This window comes from Telmatherina bonti (genome assembly GCF_933228915.1).
Source record: "Telmatherina bonti genome assembly, chromosome: 20".
Lineage (NCBI taxonomy): Eukaryota > Metazoa > Chordata > Actinopteri > Atheriniformes > Telmatherinidae > Telmatherina > Telmatherina bonti.
Window position 1 is genome coordinate 26448756 of NC_136618.1, and position 24437 is coordinate 26473192.

Sequence of the window (24437 nt, forward strand, 5' to 3'; positions counted from 1 at the left end):
AACCTGCACAGCATACATGCTAGCTTCATTAGCTTCTCATGTTTAAGTGCTTGTTAACACTAACAGCTCACGGTTTCGTTCAGGCTTCAGAATGAGGAAGAAAAGGGGATTTAAGTGACTTTGAACATGGCATGGTTGCTGATACTAGAAGGGCTGGTCATAGTAGATGAGCAGTTGCTGAAATACTATGATTTACACCCAACCATCTTTTACAGCGAGTAGTCTGACAAAAGGGAAAATATCCAGCGAGCAGCCGTTGTCTGGACCAAAATGTCTTGACTGGACAGACTGGTTGGACATGACTGAAAGGCAAAAGGAAGTCAAACAAGCACTGGTTCCAACCAGGGTACGCAGAGTAGCATCTATGAGCAGACAAAACGTCAAACTTTGAGGCAGTTTGGCCACAGCAGCAGAAGACCACACTGCATGTTGCTGTTGCCAGCTAAGAACAGGAAACTGAGGCTACAAGTCACACACACTCACCAACGTTGCACAACAGAAGATTAAAAAAGCATGGCCTGGTATGATGAGGATTGATTTCTGGCTGCTACATTGAGATGGTAAGGTCAGAATTTGGCAGAAAAAAATGGCTCAGGCTGCACCTAGTGGTGTAATTGCATGGAGGATATTTTCATGGCACATTTTGGGCTCTTCAGTACAAACTGAGTTTAGTTTTAACACCACAGACTGCTAAGAATTAATGCTGCTCTGCAGGCAAAATGAAGCCCAACCTGATACTAGACAACTGAGGTGGTCGATAAGTGTAGATGAAAAAATAGTCATCGCTGCACGGAATGTGTAATGTTGCAACACAACAGCAATGCCTCAACGTCTCCATATGAAACAGGAAAAGCACCGGAGCATTTAAAGAAACTGATTTCTGTTTAGAGGAAGTTCTGCTTTTTTGCAGATTTGATACTTGCGGACAAGCACAGGTGCAGAGAGGAATGGAGCCCGGATTTCTATGCATTCCCGTGTGTATTTGTTTCAATAAAGCAAGTCATGTCAGCGTCACAGTAATCAAAACTGACATTGCGTTGTTTCATATGACCACAAACATGTTGTATAAACCCAAAACCTTCAGGGATACTCAAAGGACCCGGCTGTATTTCTGCACCATACAGAAATAAATACATCAATATTATGCCAAAGAGAGAAAAAAAAATGGTTTTAAATTTATAATAGTTTGAACTTCTCTGAATAATTCAAACGTTTATGATTCATCCTGCAATCAAGAAGCCAAACAAAGTTTCTTTTCCATTAAAAAGGACATTTTTATTGGGTTTTAAATCCTTGCAGAACAGGTCTGAAATGATAGGCAGCACCTGATCTGAACACTGAAGCGGAGCAACGACAACAACTTGGGCCTTTTAGGAAGTTTTTTTGATTTGCAGTGATGCGTAGCAAGGACTCCAGAAGCAATTCATTTTGTTCTAAAGCTGGCATGTGAGACTACATCATGTGAGACCGCAATGACTGATTTAGACTTTTTTTTAGACCAATGTTTTCCCTATAAAAAAATTGCATTGTAGGACGAATATGGTCAAATAGTTGAAAAAGAACCTCCCATCATCTTTAAGCTGGTTTGTAGAAAAGGCTGCCTAAAGGATTGACACGCTGGCTCTTTAAGGGGCGGAGCCTGGACTACCTTAGCAGCTTGCCAGGCCAGAGGGGAGAAAAGAAGAGATGAGAAGAGGATTTTCTTCCAGTTAAAGTGTAGTTTGGCACTTTAAGACTTATTTTCAGTTTGTTTGTAACCCCACTTGGATGTTTTTGTGCGTGAAGTCCAGTAAGTCAAGTCTAATTTGTAGTTTATTTAGTGGAAGTCTATATTCTTTTGCTTAATTGATGCCATGCACTGTTCACATGAGCAAATCATGCATGGCACAGAGGCAGCTTCATGCACATATAGAAAGCCTGTTTGTGAATTTATGCTAAAACTGTAATATTTTGCATGATTATTTAGTTGCTGATATTTCATTTTTGTCCTAAAACCATACAAGACATTCATTCATTCATTTTCCAAACCGCTTATTCCAATGCAGGGTCGCGGGGAAGCTGGAGCCTATCCCAGCCGGCTTTGGGCGACAGGCAGGGTACACCCTGGACAGCTCGCCAGTCCATCGCAGGGCATACAAGACATGTCAAGTGTAAAGAGGACAAACTGGAACCTTCAGTTGGCTTAATAAACACCGTTGAAGTTCAAGTGACTCGTTCTTTGGAGTTCTAACCGGACTCACAACAGTGGTTTGAACACTCCAACCAGCACAGCACCGTCACTATCTTTCATGGTTTGTTTTAGTTTATTGGACAATGTCATGAGGTTAAGCAAAGGCAGAAACTTAGTTAGAGAGGACTGGGCTGCAGGAAAAAATGTGTGCAACGTGTGTGTGTTCTTCACAGATATATTAGTACACTTAGATAAGATTCTTTTAAAAATTAAGATTAGGGAAAAAAAAAAAAAAATAGTGTCACAGGTTGTTTTACACTCACTCATGTGTCCTCATTTCTATTCACACAAATCCAAGTTAGCAGAACTGTATTAATATAATCACAGGTTGCTTTAAAATGAGCACCTGCAAAGAATTGTGGGATGAAATTATTGTTTTATTCACAAAGGATGCTCCAGTGTTTCCTATGCTAAAGGAGATAACACAAGTACTGAGGCTTTCTGTAGTACTTAGAGAAGTCACCAAATAGTTTGGCATTAAAAAAAAAAAAAAGCTGCACTTTCTGCACCGTGTCCTGCCTTCTCAACAAAGCAAACATGTTAGATGATAAATCTCAAGCAGGTTAACTCACTGCTGGTTGGAACCCCCTTTAAATCAATATGTTGAATAAAAACACACTCATAAATAACCTATGTTGGGCTTTTGGAGTAGTTTCTGTAAGACTTGTACCACTGTATCTAAATCTGGAAGACAGGAAGTGACAGGAAGTAGGAAAAGCGAGACGGTGTTGTGCCAACAAAAGCACCCTTGTCGTGAAAAGCACCCAATGGCAAGACGGACAGTAACAGCATCTCACCTGTAGATGTTCTGTATTCATTATTACCTTTAAAAAGATAAATACACACTTTCTACAGATGAAACTTCCTTCTTTTCTCCTCCACCTGCTGTTTACCTCTTGTTTTTGTTTCCATTCTGCATGAAAGGTGCGCCTCTAAGTGGCTGCTGCCGCAGTCTGCCTGATCCTGGTTCTGTATATGTATGTTTGGTCTAATCTTGGACGGGTCGTACTGGAACGGAATTTCTCCACTGTGATACGAATAAAGGGATAATTTAGTCTTTCATTCATTCATTCCTTCATATGAGCAGTACGTGTGCTGTATTATACCGGTGGGTCAGCAAGTAGTCGCTGGTATTGCCTTGTTGGCCAAATGAAGTTACAGGCCAGAGTTTGACACCTATAGACTAGAGCAGCGTTCCTCATCGCATGCGGCTCACCGACTCTTGACTTAAGGCTCGTGAAGCAGCCACTGGTTTTTCTGAAAATGCTATTTAAACATGTCATAATGATCCTCAACGGTGCAGTTCTCTCCACAAACAAGAGCTGCAGGCTGCTTGCAGAAACTTTGCTGTCCTAACGGCCCTAACGGACCCTGTCAGAGTTGCCAGTTTTGGCTGCTTTCAGCTGCACCAAACTCTGCCAAAGAGCTGCTCCGTCGGTAGTTCCATATATATAATGAAAAAGAAACACCCACATTCTGGAGGCATTATTGTATTTTAACCATATACTGTTGCATAAGAATGCCCTTACTCCGTGCAATATTTAGGATAACCATTTCTTGCTAAAAAGCTGAATGTTACTGATTTGGCAACGTAGCAGGACACGTAGCATGGGAACACTTTTTTGGGGGGGTGGCGGCTCTCATCTTGCTATAATGAGTGCGGTTCTTGTTGAATTAACAGTGAGGATCACTGAACTAGAGGGACAATCCTCAATCAGTATCCCTAATTTCACAGCTTTCTACTTTCTACTGTATGAGGCGGCTATAAAGGTAATACTGCCATATAAAGGTAGAAATTTTAAGATAAATTGATGTTTTTGTATGTATAAAATGTCAGAAAATTGATCAACTTGGGATTTCCAGTGCAGACAACAGAAAAGACAGTAATATAAAGAAAAGTAAATATAGTAATAACTATTTAAAAATATAATAAATAGCCTGATCAGACATTTTTGTCCCTTTGCAGGTTAATTCTGGTGTGATTGAAGATGAATGTGATGGAGGATTAAGGTGAGAGGTATAATATTCTACACATGCAGGAAGCTTATGAGTGATTTATTACCTTCTTGGGATGGATTTCTATCCCCGTTTCTGATCGACTGTCCGCTCCATCGCTTTCACTGCCTGGGCTATCCTTACCTATACACAAACACAAGAACACACACAGAAACACACACCCAGATATGAGTTTTCTGCCACTGCAAAAGCAGATTCCAATGCATGCTTAAGCCAACAAGATCAATTTTCCTCAGTGGTGGTTACAAATCATATTTTTGTTGCCTTGGACTCACTAGTGCAGCTACTGCGGAGCTCATCCTGTGATGTGGGCGTGTCCAAAGAGGGTGTGTCTGACTCTGTCAGGATCTCTTTGGTGAAATTGGAGGGAAACATTCCAGCCTTCCCATTAAGAATTCCCTCCCACCATCCCTCCTCTACCTACACGTACACAGACACACAACACAATAAACACATGGTGACATTTATACAGAGATTTACACAAATGCGCGCACAGTGAGAGACACACAAGTGCACAAAAGATTCACCTGTACAAACGTGACCAGAAAACAACAAAGATGATGTACACAGACACAAAGATTCACCATGACCAAATTGTTTTATTTTTTATTTTTTATTTTTTTTATTTTCTTCTTTTTTTCCCATTTCGCCAGAAGATGGCATTAGAAAATTTATTCCACTGTTCCACAGTTACAGCTGAACTCTGACTTTTAACTAGACTATTGTCTTTGTCCCAGCATACAAACGTGGGAGAGGAATTGGTTTTTTCACTGATGTGTGTGTCTTTCACCTTGTTGGGCATGTTTTTTTTTTGTTGTTTTTTTTTTATTAACTTATTACCTCATAAATTCATATGCTTTTGAGGAATTAATTTTATGATCCCAGTCAAAGCAACATGTTTAAAGGCTGTAGATACAGGCTGTAAATATAGAAATTAAGTTTTTATAATGTAACAAGCACATAAATAAATTTTAAAAAAAGGGCAGCAGATTGCATTAACAGTAAATGCTTTTAGTGATGCAACAAGGTTGAAATTACAATGTTCATTTTTTATTGTATCACTCTTTTATTCTTTAAAAATGAACATGAAAAAATTGAAGTCTCCTTTTTATTTATTTGAAGGTAATATTTTTAGTTCTCATAATCAGATTTTTAAAGGGGAAATTGAAAGCACTTTTTACCCAATCTCAAACAGTTCTCTGACATGTTCATTAAACTTTGGAGCCCTGCTTTGGTAAACGCGGGTCATAGTGTGAGTACAGCTGCTTCTATCTCAAGCCCCCTGACAGCACTGCTAAGGCAACGCTTCGCTCCAGGAAGCTCCTTTTTCCTCTGATTCTGGGAGATTATGGAGAGAAGCTTCTTCCATCCGGCCACAGCTCCCACTGCTTCCTGTCGGGCTGAAGGCGGGCTGAAGGTGGGCTGAAGGCGGGCTGAAGGTGGGCTGAAGGCGGGCTGAAGGTGGGCTGAAGGTGGGCTGAAGGCGGGCTGAAGGTGGGCTGAAGGTGGGCTGAAGGCGGGCTGAAGGTGGGCTGAAGGTGGGCTGAAGGTGGGCTGAAGGCGGGCTGAAGGTGGGCTGAAGGTGGGCTGAAGGTGGGCTGAAGGCGGGCGGGCTGAAGACGGGCTGAAGGTGGGGCGAGGAAACCCCGCACAGACATGGGTGGTGTTGACCAGCAGAGGGAGGAACTTAATAGTTTAGTTTAAGACATCATAAGAAAGGAGATTTTAAAACAATTGTTTAGACGTTTAATTTCACAGTCGGCTAAAAACTAATTAGTCCTGGGGTTGTTTTTGTTAGGAGTTTTTGTCAGTTCGTTACTTAAAATGCCACGAGAGACAATTCTAAGCACTTTTGAAAAGTAATTTTTGCATAAATATCCCCTTTGGCTTCATTGTTGGTGACTTTTTGAAAAAGAAATTTAAGTCCCAACTTTTTGTAAACATTTTGAAGCGTTTTTATGACAAACTTTTTCAGAAAGGCATTTCTAATGCAGGAAAAAAATCTATCTTTCAATTATTTTTGTTGGTGTTTTTTGTTCGTTTTCTTTTTAATTATTCTGATTTGTTTAAATTTGTAAAATAAAAACAAGGGAAAATTTTCTGTTGTTGATTATTGACTATATTCATTTATTTATCATGACAGATACAATACAAAAAGTCATATCATCAGCATAATCTTGACTTCAATAATCAAAACCTGATTCCAAAGTTTCTTCCTTTTAATTTTTAGCACTGACAGCCATAAACTTTCATTCATGGAGGCAAATGAAGTAACCAGTTTGTCATTCGGTGAGGTCATGAGTTGAAGAATGTGATCATTTTGCATAATTTCTATATAAAAACAAGATTTTAATCTCAGATCACAGAGCAGGTTCATACTAGAGGAAATTAGTCAAGTAATAAAAATCAGTCTCACCTCTGAAATAATCTCAATGACATCTCCTACTTTCAACTCCAGCTCATCTTCATGCTGAGGCACGTAGCTGAATGCAGCTTTACATCTCCGTTTACGGATTTGGTCTCCTACATTAATCACACACACACACACACACAGAATTTATGTGTAAGCATGTATTGGTCTAACATTAAGTGACATCATAAGCTCACACACTCATAAGCCGCCATATCCTGCAGGTGAAACCCTGATGGTTGAAGACTGAGAGGCTGATCTCTGACTGCTCAGTCTCAGCACAGCTGACACCAAAGCCTTCCTGCCAGCGTTGTAGCTGTTTGTTTTGCTCTCATTAGCCCTGTCATTACCCTCCATACATCCCACACCAGCCGGGGCAAGTTGACATGACCCTGCAGTTCAGGGTTTGTCCACACGGTGTCACTCTAACGCTCCTTCATTTGCAGGAATGAGGCGCCAGGTCCACCATGTAAATGAGAGGGTTTACATTTTTCACTGCAGTTGTCAGTGATGATTTCCAATGTATTATGGATGGATGGATACAGTATGTAAAAATATATTAAAGCTATCAAGACATGAAAACAATGTTTTTGTTGGTGTTTTTGCAAAAGCAATCAGCTTTGTGATTATTTTACTTTTTTTTTCTTCGTCTTTTTAGGCTTTTATTTTCTTTTGTAGGCATCTCTTCGAGATCATTTTTTGTATTTGCTTTGTAACAGTTTTGGCTCTATTTTCTGGGATTTATTTTGTGAGTTTTCTCTTACTTTTTACCTACTTTTGAATCACTTTGCTCCTGCTTTAAATCACTTGACAGTTTCTTTGTTCGCTTCTTGTAGTTTTGTTGTCATGACGACTGCTCCTGCAGCTATTTAATTTGCTTCTCCTGTTTGGGTTTGACTGTATTCATTCACGGCTCTATGTGCATCCTTTCTACATTGTATCGTCATTTTGCATTGTAGTTTTTTTTTTCTTTTAACTCTGATCATTTTGTGTTTAGTTTTTTTTTTATAATTTTACCACTTGTCTTTCTGCATTTTTAAATTTTGCCTGAAAAGTTGTTAATATTTAGTGTATTTCTTTTATTTTTTGTGACAGGTTTAAATCCTTTGGTAAGAATTGCATATGATATTGTATCAATGTTGTTCTGGCGGTTGTTTAATCTCTTTTATTATCTAACTTCCTTTAGTTGTTTTGAATAACTACATCTCTTTGGTGTGTCATAACAATCATTTTCCATCTCAAACTTGTCGTTCTGTATCTGATTTTTATTAAACTGACAGCGTAATTACTGAGGTTAACAGTCACGTATTAGAGGGTCTTAAACCAACAGGATTGTAAAGTAATCCATCAGTAATACTAATACACTAACCACGCTTTTCATTCTGAATCTGCTTTAAGAAGACAAAGACATCCCTCTGACCTCGGGCCATGAGCATGCAGTCAGTGTGTAGCATGTATACATGTTCACAGCAAAAGAGTGAGCAATGCTTGACCCAAATCCATCCCCACACTAATAGGATCTGTGAGCGAACCTGAAGACTTATGGTTACCTAATGACCACAGTGTGTGAAGGCATGAGACAGTGTGTGTGATGGTGTTTAGTACCTTTCCTCCCTGGTCGTACGCTGGGGTCAGACACTGGGCTGGCCCTCCCATTGGAAAGTTCGGACCTGATCATGCTTGCCTGTCCTCCATCCCTCTTCCCCTCTTTCTTTATCTCCTGTGGAGGGATGAGAAAAATAGCAATCACCAAAAGCTGAAAAAGTCTGGGAAAATATCCATAAAGTAAAACTGCACCGTCCTTCACACCTTTTCCTTACTTTTACTGACATAAAGAATCACAAAACGTCGCCTAAAAACTGATGAAGAAAACCAGCAAAAGACCTTTGGGCAGACACACCGAGGCAGAAGGCTCCACAAGCAGACAGACGACGAGACAACAAACACAAAAGCCATCAGAGTTCCAGGAAAACTAGACGCCATGGTTCACATCTCTCTACCACATTCATCATGGCTGTTTCACTGGGCCTGGCCTGTGGCAACGCACAGCTCAGCAAAGCAGATGGACACACTGACTCACAGAGTCAAACCCCCTCATACACACTGAGGGGGTGAATCAATTGGTGTGGCACTAAAGTCTTAATGAGCATTTGATGTCTAAAAATATCAATATGAGATGTTTCCTGAACATCGGCTGAAGATTATTTAAGGCAAAGAGTCGTAATCGGTGCGATGGTTTGCGAAGGTAAAGAACTGGTTTGTCAATCTTCAAACAGTATACTTGGCTGTCAGCAGACAAATAATTCAGGCTCCCCATGGACGACGCACCAATTAAAACCTGACATGTGGTTTCTGTGTTTCTCTACCGACAGGAAGTGGCACATTAGAAACTGTAAATCGTCTTCTAGCACGGTTTTACAACAACACTGGATGTGCCTTAGACGACTTCGCAAACCCATAATTACATTTACAGTTCCCATGAAACGGCTAGAAGCTATTTTTCACTGCATATTTAGTGTTTCCTGTAAAAGCAACAGCAAAGGATGCTGCCCTCATCAAGAAAAGCCCGGTCTGTTCTGATTGGTCGGTTCCACTGGCATCTACCGCCCACTGCTCTGTTGAAGTTCAAAATCTGATCACTGCAGGTAAAACTTATATGCCTCCAACTGCAGGATGATTCATCACCGTTTTCAATCAAGAAAAAAGTAACATAAAAATGATTACTTTAAGACTTTTACCACTTTTAGAATAAGTATACATGCATGTTTCGGAGAAACATGACAGGGAAACATAAAATTTCACTTTACTTTAAAGCTACAGCTGGTTCGCACAGGCATTTTTTTTTTAAATTTAAGACTAATTCATGGTTTAGTAAATAAAAAAATCAAAACCAAGAATAGTTGTTTAATTGTAATTGTTTAATTGTTCAATTGTTTAACTGTTTGAAGCATTTCAACCTGCAACAACATTAACTACTAGTGATGTAAGTTCTCTGATTCGAAGCTCATTTAAAATCTGCAGCAAAGTGGAAAGCTGTCTTTTTGCTCAGATTTTTTGGGGGAAACCATGGAAACTGTGTCTTGCAGACGTAAGACGAGAGCGAGCATCCAGCTTGCTGTCAGTGGATCATTCAAAATCCTGCATCTCTGATGGTATCAGGCTGCAGTAGTGCAGCTTCCACATCTGCAAAGGCTCCATCAATGCCAGAAGGTATATAGTATATAGTACAGTATATAGTAGTATAGATGTATATAGTTTCAACATCTTATATGTTTTTTTGGGAATAAAATGTTGATTTATGAGATTTGCAAGTGATTATAAAATATATAATAATAGAAGACAGGTGACCATACGCTGGTATTTTATTCTTTCTTTTTTACTTTAAGTGATTTCTGCTTGCTGGGTTCAGGTCAAAGAAGTCTGCCTTCCATTACATTTGGTGTTTGCAGTTTGTTAAGTAGGCTAATGCAGCGTTAATGCAGAATTAGAGACAGACATTGATTCTGCAGTCAGAGAGCGGGACTGCCAGCTTCAACTTTACAAACAGCTGGAAAAGACTAAAAACAGCAGAGACTCACAAACATTCATTCAGAAACTTATACATTGTCACAAATTTGCTAACTAATTACAGAAGATAACACACTTTAAGGCTGGAGACACACCACAAGCCAACCCACGGCAGCCATTTGTTTGCTAACGTCTTCCCTTCTTGTACGAGCAGTGATGGAAATGAGGCGTTCGCTAGCTGTATGGCTTCCTAAAAAGAAATTCAAATTGAATACTTTAGAGGCTAACATGTAAAGTTTGTTTGAATAATTAATTTTTAAAAATCTGTAAAACAATAAATAAGTCAAATAAAGAAGCTAACTGCACTACTTTTGGAGGCCTTTGCCTTTACTTGGACTACATTCATGTATGACGGCAATTCCTGCTGTAGGGTTGTGGAGGTAACCCTGAGTTAAAGGAAATCCAACTGAAAAGAGAGGAGGAAGAGAGCGTGACTCATCATATCTGAACAGGAAACACCTGCATTATGTACACTGCTGTTTGGCTCAGTGTGTTTGTTTGTATGACGTGGAAAGCCTAGAAACTTTGTGTTTTATACTATAGGCTGCTTTAACTCCTAAAACTGCTTGTAGTGTTCTCCATAACCAGACCTCTGACCTCTTGTCTTCACGGATCATGAAAGACAGGATATTGAAGCAGTGCACTGCAGGGCATACAGTATTAGTGTTTGACTGAGGAAACACATCTAATGTTTGTGCAACACTTTGTGAAATGCACCTTTCTGTGACAGCAATGGAAAAAAAAAAAAAAAAACGTTCCCTCTTTTTATGAGCTACATCTGTCTTGTATAAATCTGTTTATTGGTCACACTAATATACTTTACCTTGAGAAACTACTGTATTTAAAGAACATTTTGGATTAATAAAACTGACTGATCTGTCTTTGACGACTCAAAAATGCTGAATTAAAAACAAAACAACTAAAGAACCAACAATGAATTGATCAAAGGAAGTAGAAGTCTAGGCTAATGACCCTAAAGGTTTTTGTGGGAAGAATTTACTGATTTGGATTACAATAAAAGAAGATGACCTCTTGATGGTGGCAATGCACATCAGGATATGAATCCCAGATTGTAAAGAATGAATGGTCCAACATGATCCAGCATGACCAACATGTGCGGTTGTCTAATGAAAACCAGTAGTGACCAGGCATGGTTGTCCAAACTCAGCCACATATCCATTACTCATAGCCCAAATCTGCATTTTCTTTGGATTTTTTATCCATCAAATCACTTGGAAGCTGAAGCCTATCCCAGCAACCACTGAGCGAGAGGCAGGTACACCATGGACAGGTTGGCAGTCCATTACAGGGCTTCTTTGGATTTTTTGGGCCACAAATAGTCCTTCTGTTCCATATTTAAAAACTACTTACAAGATTTGAGCTACGTATGGCCCATTCAGCGCTTACCGCTACAAGATCATGATATTTGTGCCATATGTGGCCCATTTAACTCTTGCAAATATCGTAACTAAGCCATAAGTGCCATATATAGCCCAGATTAAAGACACATTCACATCAGCCTTTTTTATACGAATCCTGGTCCGTTTGCTCAGAAAGTCCGCTTCATTTGGGGAAATGTGAACGCGCCAAACAAATTCTGATCCAGACCAAAGCAGATGACCCGGTCCACCTACAAACGCAGGTCTCGGCTCGTTTCAAGCAGACCAAATACAGGAAGCGGACTACAAAAATAGGTCACTTCCTGCATTTGACGTACTGCATTGTGGGTAAATAATTAGCAATTGCGCTAAGGGTGCTCTGCCGCGTCTGTTGTTCATACTGTGTCCATTGTTGCAGTGTATTTCTGCTGTATACTTGCAAAAGACTAAATAAAAAACCTGAAACAGCGATAATTTCATCTCCATGTTTAGCTCACAAGAGGAGGAAATGGAATTTCTCTGAGAAATATTATTTTGTTGGTCGGGCATTTGAGGTGGGCGTGGTTAACACAGAGAAGCATGAAGCGGATAGTTGCCGCCTCCGCATTTTTGCTTATGCAGGTTAAACGTTAACAACATGGAGCATTAAAACACAGCCGCATGCACAACCCACTCAGCCACAGATGAAGTTTCTCTTAAAATATAAAAATAATCGGGTTCATTGCACACAAAAGCAGTGACCCCTCCCTGCTGCAGACACAGCTTCTCGTGGAGTATGCAACCAGCTTTAGGCCCAGATGTGTCTTCTATCTATGATGGCTTAGTTCATCATTTGTGCAGCTTGCAAAACAAAACAACAACTCTGTCACTTGCAGGAGAACTTTCTTGGTATTTTCCATAATAAAAAGCACTAAATCAAAATGCAGCAGTAAATGTTGTTACTTTATAACTGAATCTACAGACAATATGTGCAGTAATTAAATGGGGGTGAATACAATTTGAGTGAATGGTTGAAAGCAAGTCAAGAAGCTGGTGGTGGTGGTTTTCTTATGTTTTTTATTTAGTTGGGTTTATAAGGATCTGGTGAAGCGTTTTGGTTAAAACTGCTACATATATATATATATATATATATATATATATATATATATATATATATATATATATATATATATATATATATATATATAAGTCCTGTTTTATAAGGATCTGGTGAAGCGTTTTGGTTAAAAATGCTACATATATATATATATATATATATATATATATATATATATATATATATATATGTGTATATATATGTATGTATGTATATATATATACATATTAAGGTAAGGAAGGGCTTTAAACTATGCAGCTGAATGTTAACCTTTAAAAATTTGGAGCCTTCCAATTAGCCCACATGATCATTTTTTGAGACCTCACTTAAAATGTTTGAACTAAAACTTCTATAAAAGTTGGTCTGCTTCACTATATTACAGTTTCCCTTTGCAGAGATAATATTTATAAACTGTACTATATGATAGAGAAATATTCATACTGATCCTGCAAGTGTGGGGTCTTTATTTTTTAGGCAAGCCTGAATTTTTATTCATTTGTGCAATGTGCCATTTTCATTTGTTTTCTTCACCTGTAACAAAAGTTCCAAGTGTTTCCTTGACTATGACTCCAAAACTATTCAAGTAGACCTTGTTTGAACAGACAATTATTTCATTGTGGGCAAGCAGTTTCCCTACAAATGTCTAGAATATAAGCACAGAGCTCAAAGAGTTGTTCAAATTAAACTTATAACTGAATGTTTTCATTATTTTCTTTTTTTTGTTTTGATCCACTGAAAGATTAAACAGTTATTAATTCATTCCTATTTGTAGCTGTGCACATTTTTTTTTTTTTTTTTTGCACGATTTTTGCTTCCTCTCCAGTAACCTTTCAGTGTTCAAAAACTGCATTTGCCTCTTTTGCCGAAGCATTTGATTCAAAGCAGAGCATGTGATACTGATTTTCAGTCTTTCCTTGGCTAATGAACGGCGCTCACGTGACGGCCAGCACTTCCCATAAACAGGATATCCTCCACCTCCGTTAAAGCATGAGGCTGTTGGGAAGTTAATGAGGAATTCACTCCATTTAAGCAACTTGTTTTTCTTGACAGGAAGATAAGCTAATCAGTTAATAAATTAAAAATAGTAGGACATAACCAGCTTAACTTGGACACATCTGAGAAACGAAATTAGGAAACTATTTATCAGGTTCAGTCATGGTGCAAACAAAGCATGGCTGAAGCCTTAGTTTTTAGGGTGTTAGCAACAAACACAGCCAGGGTGTTGAGAGTTGCAGAAGTGATCACTGTGATATAAATATAGTTGGTTAGAATTTCCTCTGTGCCTTATGTGGTTTATATATGTGTTCATAGCTCGTTGCTGGAGCAGATTAATCTTACTGATAAAGTCTATCACAAAAACACCCAGCAATGGTAAACACATCTTGAATTGAGCAGCATTACGGCTTTACAGAGTCTAAAATACCAGTTAAGCTAAACTGTTTAAGTTATTTCAACCCCAGTTACACCAGTTAACCTTAACTCACACATTTCTACTCTGAAACTAGTGAACAAACACATTTCTGGAGACTGTCCTTGTCAGTCACCTATCTTCTGTTGTTGTTGGGTGTTACTGCACCTTAATGTCACTGATTCCAATAACTGCAGTCTTGTGACAGACTAGTCTGGAATGGCTGCATTACTCACAGCCTCACTCTGTCTCTGACTCTCTCAAACACACACACACACACACACACACACACACACACACACACACACACACACACACACACACATCTACGCAAAGGCTTCACAGGCCCATTGTCTGGTGAGCTGTGACATTCAGTCAGCACAAATGCAGCCTGGCTGCACAGCAGACAACCTGACAATAGACGGACTTCTTTACTGTTGAAATGTGTCCTGTTGCCCTCAGCTTGCGGCACTTTTCTACTTCCCCTCATCATGAGACACAAGCGAGATACTTCCCTGTTCTCATCCCCAAACTCGCTGTTTTACTACTTTAAATACCAGCGACCTTTTTTTCAATGTGTGTGTGTGAGACACTGAGCTCATTCCTGAATCTTGTGTCTAAATTTGTGCCTGTTTCAGAGCCACCAGGAAACAAAAGGGGGGGGGAGAGGAGGGGAAAAAAGGGGGTATCACCAAGGTAAACATTACTGAAAAATGTTAGAGATTAAAAAAATCTGGGTTTTTTTTAGCTTAACTGTTGTCATAAACCCAAACGAAATCGGTTTACAATTACAAAAGCAGTGAAAACACACGTTTGAGAAGCTCAAGGTAATGGCGACGTGATTACATGATGATCTACAGGCAGAATCTGTTGCTATATCATGAAAAAGCTCTTTGAAACTTTTCTTCCTCTCCAGGGCGCTCCACAAAATGTGACAAACTGCCAATGTAGTGTGTGCTGGTTTTTTTTGAGGACTGAGAATAAGTGGAGTTGTGAAGCTCTCTGCAGCCGCTCTTCATTTCTGCTTCAAGCTGACAGCTGAAGGCTACATTAAGCATTCACACATAAATCTGAAACCAAACTGTTGGAGTCTGAGCCAGATTCTGGGTAATATACGAGGGTGGGATGAAAAAGAGCATAATTCTGGTTGAACTTCCTCGGATTATCCTTTTAATTTTCAGAAATGTCCCTCACGAGGCCAACAAAGTGACAAAAGAAGTTTTCTTTGGGTTTTTCTTTCTGTTAACTTTTGATTTATTTTAACTTTTCAATAAAGAAAAAGCATCCAGAACATGAGGAGCGGGGGGGATTGTCCATAACTCCTGATAAAATCATGAAGTTTCTTGTCTTCTAAGCACAACAAGCATCACTTTAATTCCTTTTGCAACCATGCAATAAATATATATATATATATGTACATATATATATATATATATATATATATATATATATATATATATATATATATATATATATGTATATATTTTTTCCCTGCTAACATGGTCTCTAAAGGTATATAGACAATGTACTGAAACAGTCAGGTATGTGTTGAAAAGGACCTAATTGATATAGTAACAGTAATCTCCAGTTTTTGCTTTGTTTTGGGTTTTTTTTTAAAATACTGTGGTATGGATGGTTGGATAAAACAGCTTTCCACACTCCCTCTGAAAGCTTGGGAATGATTTAAAAAGCCTGTTTTTTTCCAAGAAAAGTCTCTCTAGGTGTGAAAGTTGCAGAATTAATGTATTTTTTTTACCACTGAAAAACTAATTTTCAGTTGTTTTAGTTTCCGAAGTTTGTCTTCCTTTTGTTACTTTGCATAGACTGGAGAATCCTCACCCAATGGATTAACTCTTTGAGCCGCATTTTTTTGTACCTCTGCTTGAAAATGGTATAACGTTGATGAAATGAGTGCATCTCTGCAACCACAAGGTGTTTTTGAATGCTTTCAGAGTCATATGAAAGAGAACACTTGTGAGATTTGTTAGGAAGTGTAAGATTCAGTATACTGGTGAAATAAAATCCAGACTCGTCTCAAAAAACAAACACATTCAGGATAAACATGAATTTTTTTTTGGAATGATGCATCTGTAGAGTTAAGTATCTATCAAATTATAATACATTATGTGAACATTATCTCTACGAAGGGTAACTATGATGAATTGAAAATAGAATCAAATGAAAGCATTTTTAATACATACAGTTAAAGAGAGGTCTCCAAAACAAGCATTTTGACTGTTTGGTACCATTAGCTGTCATAGTTCCTCAATTGTGGACTTTTAAAGGTTAATAATTTAGGAACAAACACTTATGTCTCAGTTTACAGCAGTGATCCCCAAACCTGGTCCTCAAGGCCCACTATCCTGCAGGTATTTTATGTTTCCCTGCTGCAATATGTCTGATTTAAATGAAATGGATCCCGGACAAGGTGTGTTGCAGCAGGGAAAGATTTATTTCTGAAGGACGGTGGGCCTTTAGGGATGCCTGAGTTACAGCGCTGACAGCAGCTGTTTAGGCCAGAAGTGGACCAGGTGTCAGTTGCCAGCCTGGCTTGGATTGTGTCAGATCTCCTGTGGGCCACCTGTAGTTCAGTTTTTGATCTGTATTTTGTGGACCAGAAGAAGTCCTAAAAGGGGAATCTTCCCGATGGTTCTTTGTGGGCCAGATGTGATGGTCATGTGGCTGAGTTTTGGCGGCCTACATTTAGTCAACTTTGTACATCAACCCCAAATTTGGGCCGACAAAAAAAATGCACATTTAGACCAAACTTTCTGTCTAGGAGCGTCTATCAGCTTTTACAACCAGCATTTAGCGAAACGTGAAGACTGAGTTTTTTTTCTGCAGTCATTTGCAGCTTACAAAAATATAAAGTACTGATGTTTATGCTAATGTTTACAGTTGCATGGTCAGTTTGCAAACAAGGGTGGTGCATTCAGTTTTAGCATAACTCAGTAAAACCTATATGAGTGGATGACACATGACGCTAAAGTTGGGAGATATTCCTTTGAGTGTTGCGAGACTCAACATCAGCCAAGTATAAACTACTTACAAACCAATGACTGCAAGGCCCTAAGTCTTCTTTAAACATGGAGGAAAGCCAAACCTGCAGCTCAATAGCAAACATCACAAATTAAAAATGCATGTTTGACAATTAAATGTTTTTACCTGGAGGGCGTCGATAATGTATAGACCTGGTTCGAGTGAGTTTTATAATGAAAACAACCCAAACTGAGCTTGATCAGGGATTGAAATCTTGACTGTGTTATTTATTAACCACCTCTGGTCCTCTGCATGCAAAAACCCACCACAGTGCAGTGAATGAAAGCTTTTTAGTCACGTGTCGGAGTTACAGAAAGGACAGAAATATGTATATGGTGAATAACATTGAATTAAAAAAATATTTTTTACCATCCATTTAAAAGAAACATGTAAACAACAACAAAACAAATTTGGTGTCTTTGGCATGAGCCCATGGTGTGCTTTGGTGCTGTTTCCTGATATACATGCTGTTACAACTTTCTGAACAAAGCATGAGAGCTGTAGAGGAGATGCTCAGAGAACATGTGTCTTCAGATCGTGCCTCTTACACCTGAAACACCTGCAGTTATAAGTGTCCATCCTCAGCTCATTTGCAGCACAATGTCAATCTGATCGGTTCCCACAATTTTATTACTTTAATTTCATTACAGTAGCACTTCAGATTGTTGTTTGCATCTTACATTTTATATTAAACTGTATAACGATTCGGTAATGACTGTTGTTTATATTAAATTATATTGTATGCACTGTGTTGTCTCGCTGGCTTTGGTCTCCTAAGGGACTAAAAATGAAAATCATCCTGGTGCATAATATTACAAGTTTGCATGTACATGCTCATCAATATGCATTGTCCCTTTTATAAATAAATAAATGCAAATCTTGAAAGAGTTTTGCAGTCTTTTCCATTGTTTTACCTGACAGCTCTCTAGTGCAGGACAATCAACCCAATGCAACAACTCATTAAGCTCTGTAAGCTTTTAAATGCAGACTCAGCTGCATATCAGCTTGTGCAGGTGTTTGTTTAGAAATACAAATTACAGTAATTCCTTTTTTTTTTTTACTTTGCTCTAAAACAGCCATTTACTCCTATGAATAACATTTTTCAATACAAATTTCAGATATTTAATACATTGGTTTTGTGTAATATTGTTGTTTTTATCATTACTGAAAAGACAGACATCTATACATCCTGTATGTGTGGTGATTCCATCACTTTAGCTGCTTAAAAGATCCACAAGCAGGCCTGTCACATACTGTGCCTCTACACTGACTTGAACTACATATATTTTTAACTAAACAAAAGCAGCTGCTTCCAAAAAGCAACAGGATTTTGCCGGATGTTCTGAGTCTGACAGCGGTATGTGGGTCACGCTCACACTCCACCACCTTGATTAAAGCACTTTAGTAAAACATTAACTGCTGGATTTTCCATTTATTTGCATGTTTTATGTGAAGGTAAAGTAAACTAAGTGCAAAAACAAAGTAAAATTAGTGTTTACATAATTGTTTCACTGTCGTAACAATGTCTCTTGGTTATAAATATCGCTCCATAGAAAAGTCTGTTTATTTCCTTTTCAAATGGTCCTGCATTTGTAATAAACATGCATTAATAGGATCAGCAAGATTGCACGCATGAAAAACTTGCCATGTCTTATCTGCAAATGTCAAACAGCTTATTCTGCTATTGACTGTCAGCACTGCCCTTCACTGTCAGGGTCATTTGCACTCATGTCGGCAACATGTGCCCTGGAACCTGTTCATGTGGAGCAACATTATGCACGGCGATGAAACCAGATTCAGTCCACAGCAGCTGAACCATAGGGTCAAAGCATGGAGAGGACATGGAGAATGTTATGCTAATCGCTGCACCAAAAGAACAACAACTTTTGGTGGAGGCAGTGTGGAATCTGCAATCTTGCTGCAGTGAGATATGGAGATGAGAAGCTGAAACCAGTAGCAATTCTTTACGTCCACAGTCTGGGGCCGAGCTGTCCTCCTCGAAGACAATGCTCTCCCCCACATAGCAGGATTTATCAGAGACTATCTCCAGAATTTGGGAGTGAAGAGGATGGAATGATCTTCCTGCCGTCCTGACCTCAACCTCATCAAACAGAGCTGTGTGATCAGCTTGGACGTGCTATCAGTGTGGAATCAAACTGGTGACATTAAGAGGAGGAGTATGGAGTGGGAGGAGTGGCACTCGACTGGCTTAGAAATGATCTGACTAACAGAGAACAGGACGCTAAAATAAATCAGGTAAAAATCTAAATGAACCAGAATAAAGTTTGTAGTTCCACAAGGTTCAGTTTTGGGATCATTATTTTTTTTTTATATTTTGTATATTAATACATATGAAGTGTCCAGTTTGTTAAAAAAAAAATGTTTGTTGATGATAATCTATTTTGTAGTGGATACATTATGGATGAGTTTTTGAATACAGCTGAAATTGAATTTAATAAACTGAAGAGTTGGTTTGATATTAATAGTTAACATTTAATTGAAATAAAACCAAGTGCGTATATAATATCACCGATCAGTCAACACTCATAAGATATGCATGATACATTATAAAGAAACTGAAAGAGTGTCTGAAGAAACATAAAAACTATTTATTTAGAAATGCCAAATTAATCAAAATGTTTTTAATGTGTAAAACAGTGAAAATTTTAAGATTATTTACATCAGTTATCGTGTTACACTTTGTACTATTCCTTCACACTGCCACATACGATTTATTGCGTGAGAGGTGTGCAGTAACACATTTAAGACGACCATAAATTCCGTCTTCCTTCTTAAAAAAAAACAAAAAACATGAAAAAATAATAACTAAATTGATTTATACAGAACCAACAAATCTCTGTACATCAACTTAAAGATATCAAAATATTACATTTCAGAATATTTCAAATCATGTATAGTGTTAGAAAATTTAATTTCCAAATGGTTGTCAATGTTTTTTTGTTGTTTTTGTTTTCTTTCTATTATAACAGAGTAGATTCTGTTTGAGAGGAACATATATGTGGAAACAAACCAGCTGTGAGAACAAATGTTAAACTTTACTTTATCTCTGCATGCAGGAAGAGTTCAGCTGAGGAATAGCTGAAGTGAAAACATCGAAAATAGTCAAACACTAAGAATAATAAAAAATTATAAAAAGTGTTATAATTAAAAGATATAACAATGAATTAAACTTCCTGAAAGAAATGTATCTTTATTATCTTATCTGCATTATGTTTTATTTCTGTTATTGTGAGTATTTGTTGTAACGTGTATAAATATCCACATAAAATGTTGTAAAAGTGTCAATAATAACGTAATTATTGAGAGATTTTAAACCAGAAGTATTAAACTTCATCTCTCTTTTCCAACTTTGACAGCTATGATTTTATGTATTAAATGTTCACTTCATGCTTTGAAATGTTAGTTTGGAAATAACTAAAAGAAAAAAGTTTTTTTTTTCCCTCCTCTTTAAGATTTAGCAGGTGTTTTTAACTAACCCACATGCTCAGATCTACTGCTGCTCATCTTTCAAATGCCTTTTCAATAACAGGAAATACAAAGTTTAAAAGGAAATTAAAACAGGCTTCCAAACAGAAGCGTTGTTAAAAGAAAGGAAAAACAATTAACAAATTTCTTCAGTTTTGTGTTAATTCATTTTTTGTGTGAGATCATCTGATGAATAGGAATTGTCCATATTGACTTCTTTTACCAATATTCGTTATTCCGATTTTGTACAACTCTTAATATCAACCGATACCCATATTTTTGGAGCGAATTGTGCCAAACAAACAAAAATATTTTAAAAACTATACATGACATGTCTTATATTTTGTCATGTTGGTTTAAAAGGAAACTAATATAACATGTGCATGTTGTGTAAAAGCTTGGTCTTTAAAAAGTAAAAACTGATACGGACAATTTCAGATATAGCATTTTAATGTCGATATTGGCCGATAATATCAATATGCTGATAATATCAGTAATCTCTAGTGAAAAAAATATTAAAGTACCAGGAAAAGACTTAAGCTAAACTTCTTTCTGTCTCTGACTATATAGAGTGTCGTGTTGGAGGCTGTATATTACTCACCCTGACAAAGTTATCGGGGAACAGGCCCCTGCGTCCACCCAGCTCGCCCTCCCACCACCCTCCATCGTCTCGCCGTATGTTCACGATGATGTCGCCCACCGTCAGGCTCAACTCATCGTCCTGCTGAGCCTCATAGTCGAACTCCACCACGGCCTCCACTGTGTGGGAAGGGCAACAGAGAGTTAGTGTGTTACAACAACTGCACAAGCTGAGAAAAGCCACATAGCTCCGTTTCGGCCTCTGAAGGTTGTATTGTGATGATTGTGTAGGTTTTATATTATATTATATTCATTAGATGGAGCTAAAGAAAATAACATGCACAAGATTGTTATTAATAGTATTCTGTAGGCAAACTCACATATGTTATTACTCATACTCTTCCTCTTCCTCACCTCTGTCTGCTTGTTTCTGAGACCACAAACTATTTCTCAGCCTTGCTTCTGCCAGGAATGCCTCCCAGACAGACTATCTTTTCAAAATCATGGATTCTTTTCAAAGTTTATTAGATTATGATCACATCTCTTATTATCTCGCTGAAGTCCAGGCTAAAACAAAAGCACATAAACCCCCTGCTTTTATCACGAGCATAGAGTGTATATTTGGCTTACTGCTTTTGAAGCGACACATTAAAAATGAGAAAACTTTTTTTTTTTTTCAAGCACAGCAGAAAGTGTTTATTTCCTTCTCAGATAAAATCTTTATATTTCTTAGAAAAACTGCTCTACAGATGCAACGCTTGTGTTTAAAAGTATAATTACTTATTTTTAGCCTGCAGCATTTGACATTAATGTTGCTCATAGGTAAATGATTAATTGTTTCACTATACCAATCAGGAGCTGACTCACTGGCAAGGATCTTCATTAAACTATACTCATTGGTCTAATTACTGCACGCAGTGGTTCTTTTCTGGGCTTGTTACGGATTTTCCTCAGAACACAACCACTAAATGTTACGTACATAGACTGTATATAGAGATGGACATCACCCATAGGTTTCTGAGGAGCTGAATTGAAGCTCGGTGGGCGGTTCCTACCATCGCCATCTTGACAGAGGCATGCGCGTCGTCTCGCCCAGAAAACACAAATATTGGCAAAGAGGTGAAGCTGAGAGGGGGGCTGTGAGCGTCATGGTGGATGATTGACATCGATTGAACTCCGAGCTTTCTGAAGCTAAGAGCTTACCAAACTAACCCGGAGATAACAGGAGCTAACAGGAGCTAACCAGCTAACAGAGGTAAGCGGGCTAAAGCTAAGTCACGTTGTTAACCGGCTAAAAACCGCGGTTGTTCTACGTTCTTCTGACTTGAAGCTGGAGATAAGATACCTGTCAATCAAAAGGACACGCCCCTAAATATGCGCAACTTCAAGATTAAATTACTTTTAAATTCCCCCCACAGTTGTCATGAAGGTAAACCTGACCTATTAAACCTACAATGGATTTTTGTATCAGGCTGTAAACATGTTTATTTCTGCTGTGAAGTTGGTCTTTTTAACATGGGAGTCTATGGGGATTTGCTCTGTTTTGCAACCCCTAGTGGATGACGGGGGAACTGCAGGTTTACGCACTTCAGCATAGGCTTCACTTTTTACTGCCAGAGGTTGCCGCTTGGTTACATATGAGGAGTTAAAATGGTCACAGGCAAGGTGATGAATGGAATAAAAGATCAAGTGTAACGGTTGGATCAAATGTCTGGACCAGATATCTCTAGAAGTGGTCCACTGTTCACTGTTCTGCAGCTGGCTGAAGAAAGGTTTTGCCGCTAAGAGTGGACGTGGAACAACAACTAATGAATCCATAGCTTTCATAAACATTGTCACCCTGTATGACCTCTGCATGCTAAACTTAAAGACAAGAGCAAGTTCAGCTGGACCAACCACGTAGTTGTCCATACAGTAAGCAGATGTGCTGGATGTATTATTGGTGTAACGTCTCTAGTAAATGTCAAGCTAACCTTAGCATTGCATGCCAGCTAATGTACACACACGAAGAATGCAGACTGTTAAGGTCATCTGGCAGCTAATCAAATAAAAGTAATAAGATCAGCGGCCGTTCAAGCTACATTTTTCTTGTTTCAACCCAAAGGTTGTGCTCCAAATACTGCTCTAGAGGTGTCAGAAGGAAAATGCAAGTTATGTGAGCATTTACGCATCCGAGCAAATCTTTTTCTCAAGAGTTTCTTTTAAAGAAGTCACAGTCACAGGAAGGAGGAGGGGAAGTGAATGGCATGATGCTTTCAACCACGGGACACAAATTTAACCCAGATACCACAAATATTTCTTTTTGTTTGGGTTACATTTAGTCAATAATATCATTTTAATAAGCTATATCGGCCACTTAACGGTTGGTTTTAGGAAGTAGCAACCCTTGGTATTACTGATGAAATCTAAACATGGTCAGAATTGGGAAATGATAATGGTTAGTACTGCTATGAGAAAATGACACCCTCCTCTAAACTGCTACCCTAACACTAAGCATTTGGTGTCATTTTCAAAAAAGTTATTTCACATAGTTTAAGAAAGACTAGGTGACTTTCTGATTTCAACAAACTGACTGCTTTGAATGTGCACTACTGGTGATTTATCAAAGAAAAGCAAGCATACAGAAAAAGAGAGAGAAGACTAGAGTCACCACTGGACTGATGATTGCTGGCTGTCATTAGGGGTCTTTATTCGGTGAAATAAAGACATATGTATATGCTTAAAATGCATATAAATCAACACCAAGAGCTTGAAGTGGCATGCTGAATACATATTTCCAACAAATTATCTTGTACTTGAGGCTGATTTAATACTTGGCCTGCTACTGTTCTTACAACTACTAGACATTTCATTGGAAGACAACATCAGGTCAGTGTCACCTGCATGAAAAAACACCCTATACGATCATTGTGAGAGGACTATCTTACAAACAAGAATTTCTTATGTCGCTGGGGAAATGGATAATTTAAGCCAAATAACCAACCTCAAGTTAAAAATACATTGAAAAATTTGCATTTCCTAAAAGCAGACAACATTTCCCAGTCTTCACCAGTTCAGTTGCAGCTGTGGTTGGTGTTACGTAAGCCAGACGTGACCCACAGGAAGACGTTTTAACTTGGGTTACAGAAAGTTGCAAAATGTTGGTACAGTGACTACATTTTGGGCTACTTCTGGTGGTTCTGTGACTTATTTTAGGTAAAAGCACTCTGAGTCCTAAGAGCTAAAAG

At 38.3% G+C, this 24437-nt stretch overlaps 1 protein-coding gene across 2 annotated transcripts in view; it reads right to left on the reverse strand.

Annotated features, from left to right (window-relative positions):
- sh3kbp1 (SH3-domain kinase binding protein 1) overlaps nt 1-24437 on the reverse strand; it is a 48964-nt gene that overhangs the window by 15538 nt on the left and 8989 nt on the right. For both annotated transcript variants that reach the window (XM_079259726.1, XM_079259725.1), the window contains exons 2-6: nt 21233-21390; nt 8262-8376; nt 6663-6769; nt 4522-4666; nt 4293-4369 (exon numbers count right to left, since the gene is read on the reverse strand). In XM_079259726.1, the coding sequence (XP_079115852.1) occupies nt 4293-4369; nt 4522-4666; nt 6663-6769; nt 8262-8376; nt 21233-21390 (602 nt within the window). The remainder of the gene's footprint in view (nt 1-4292; nt 4370-4521; nt 4667-6662; nt 6770-8261; nt 8377-21232; nt 21391-24437) is intronic.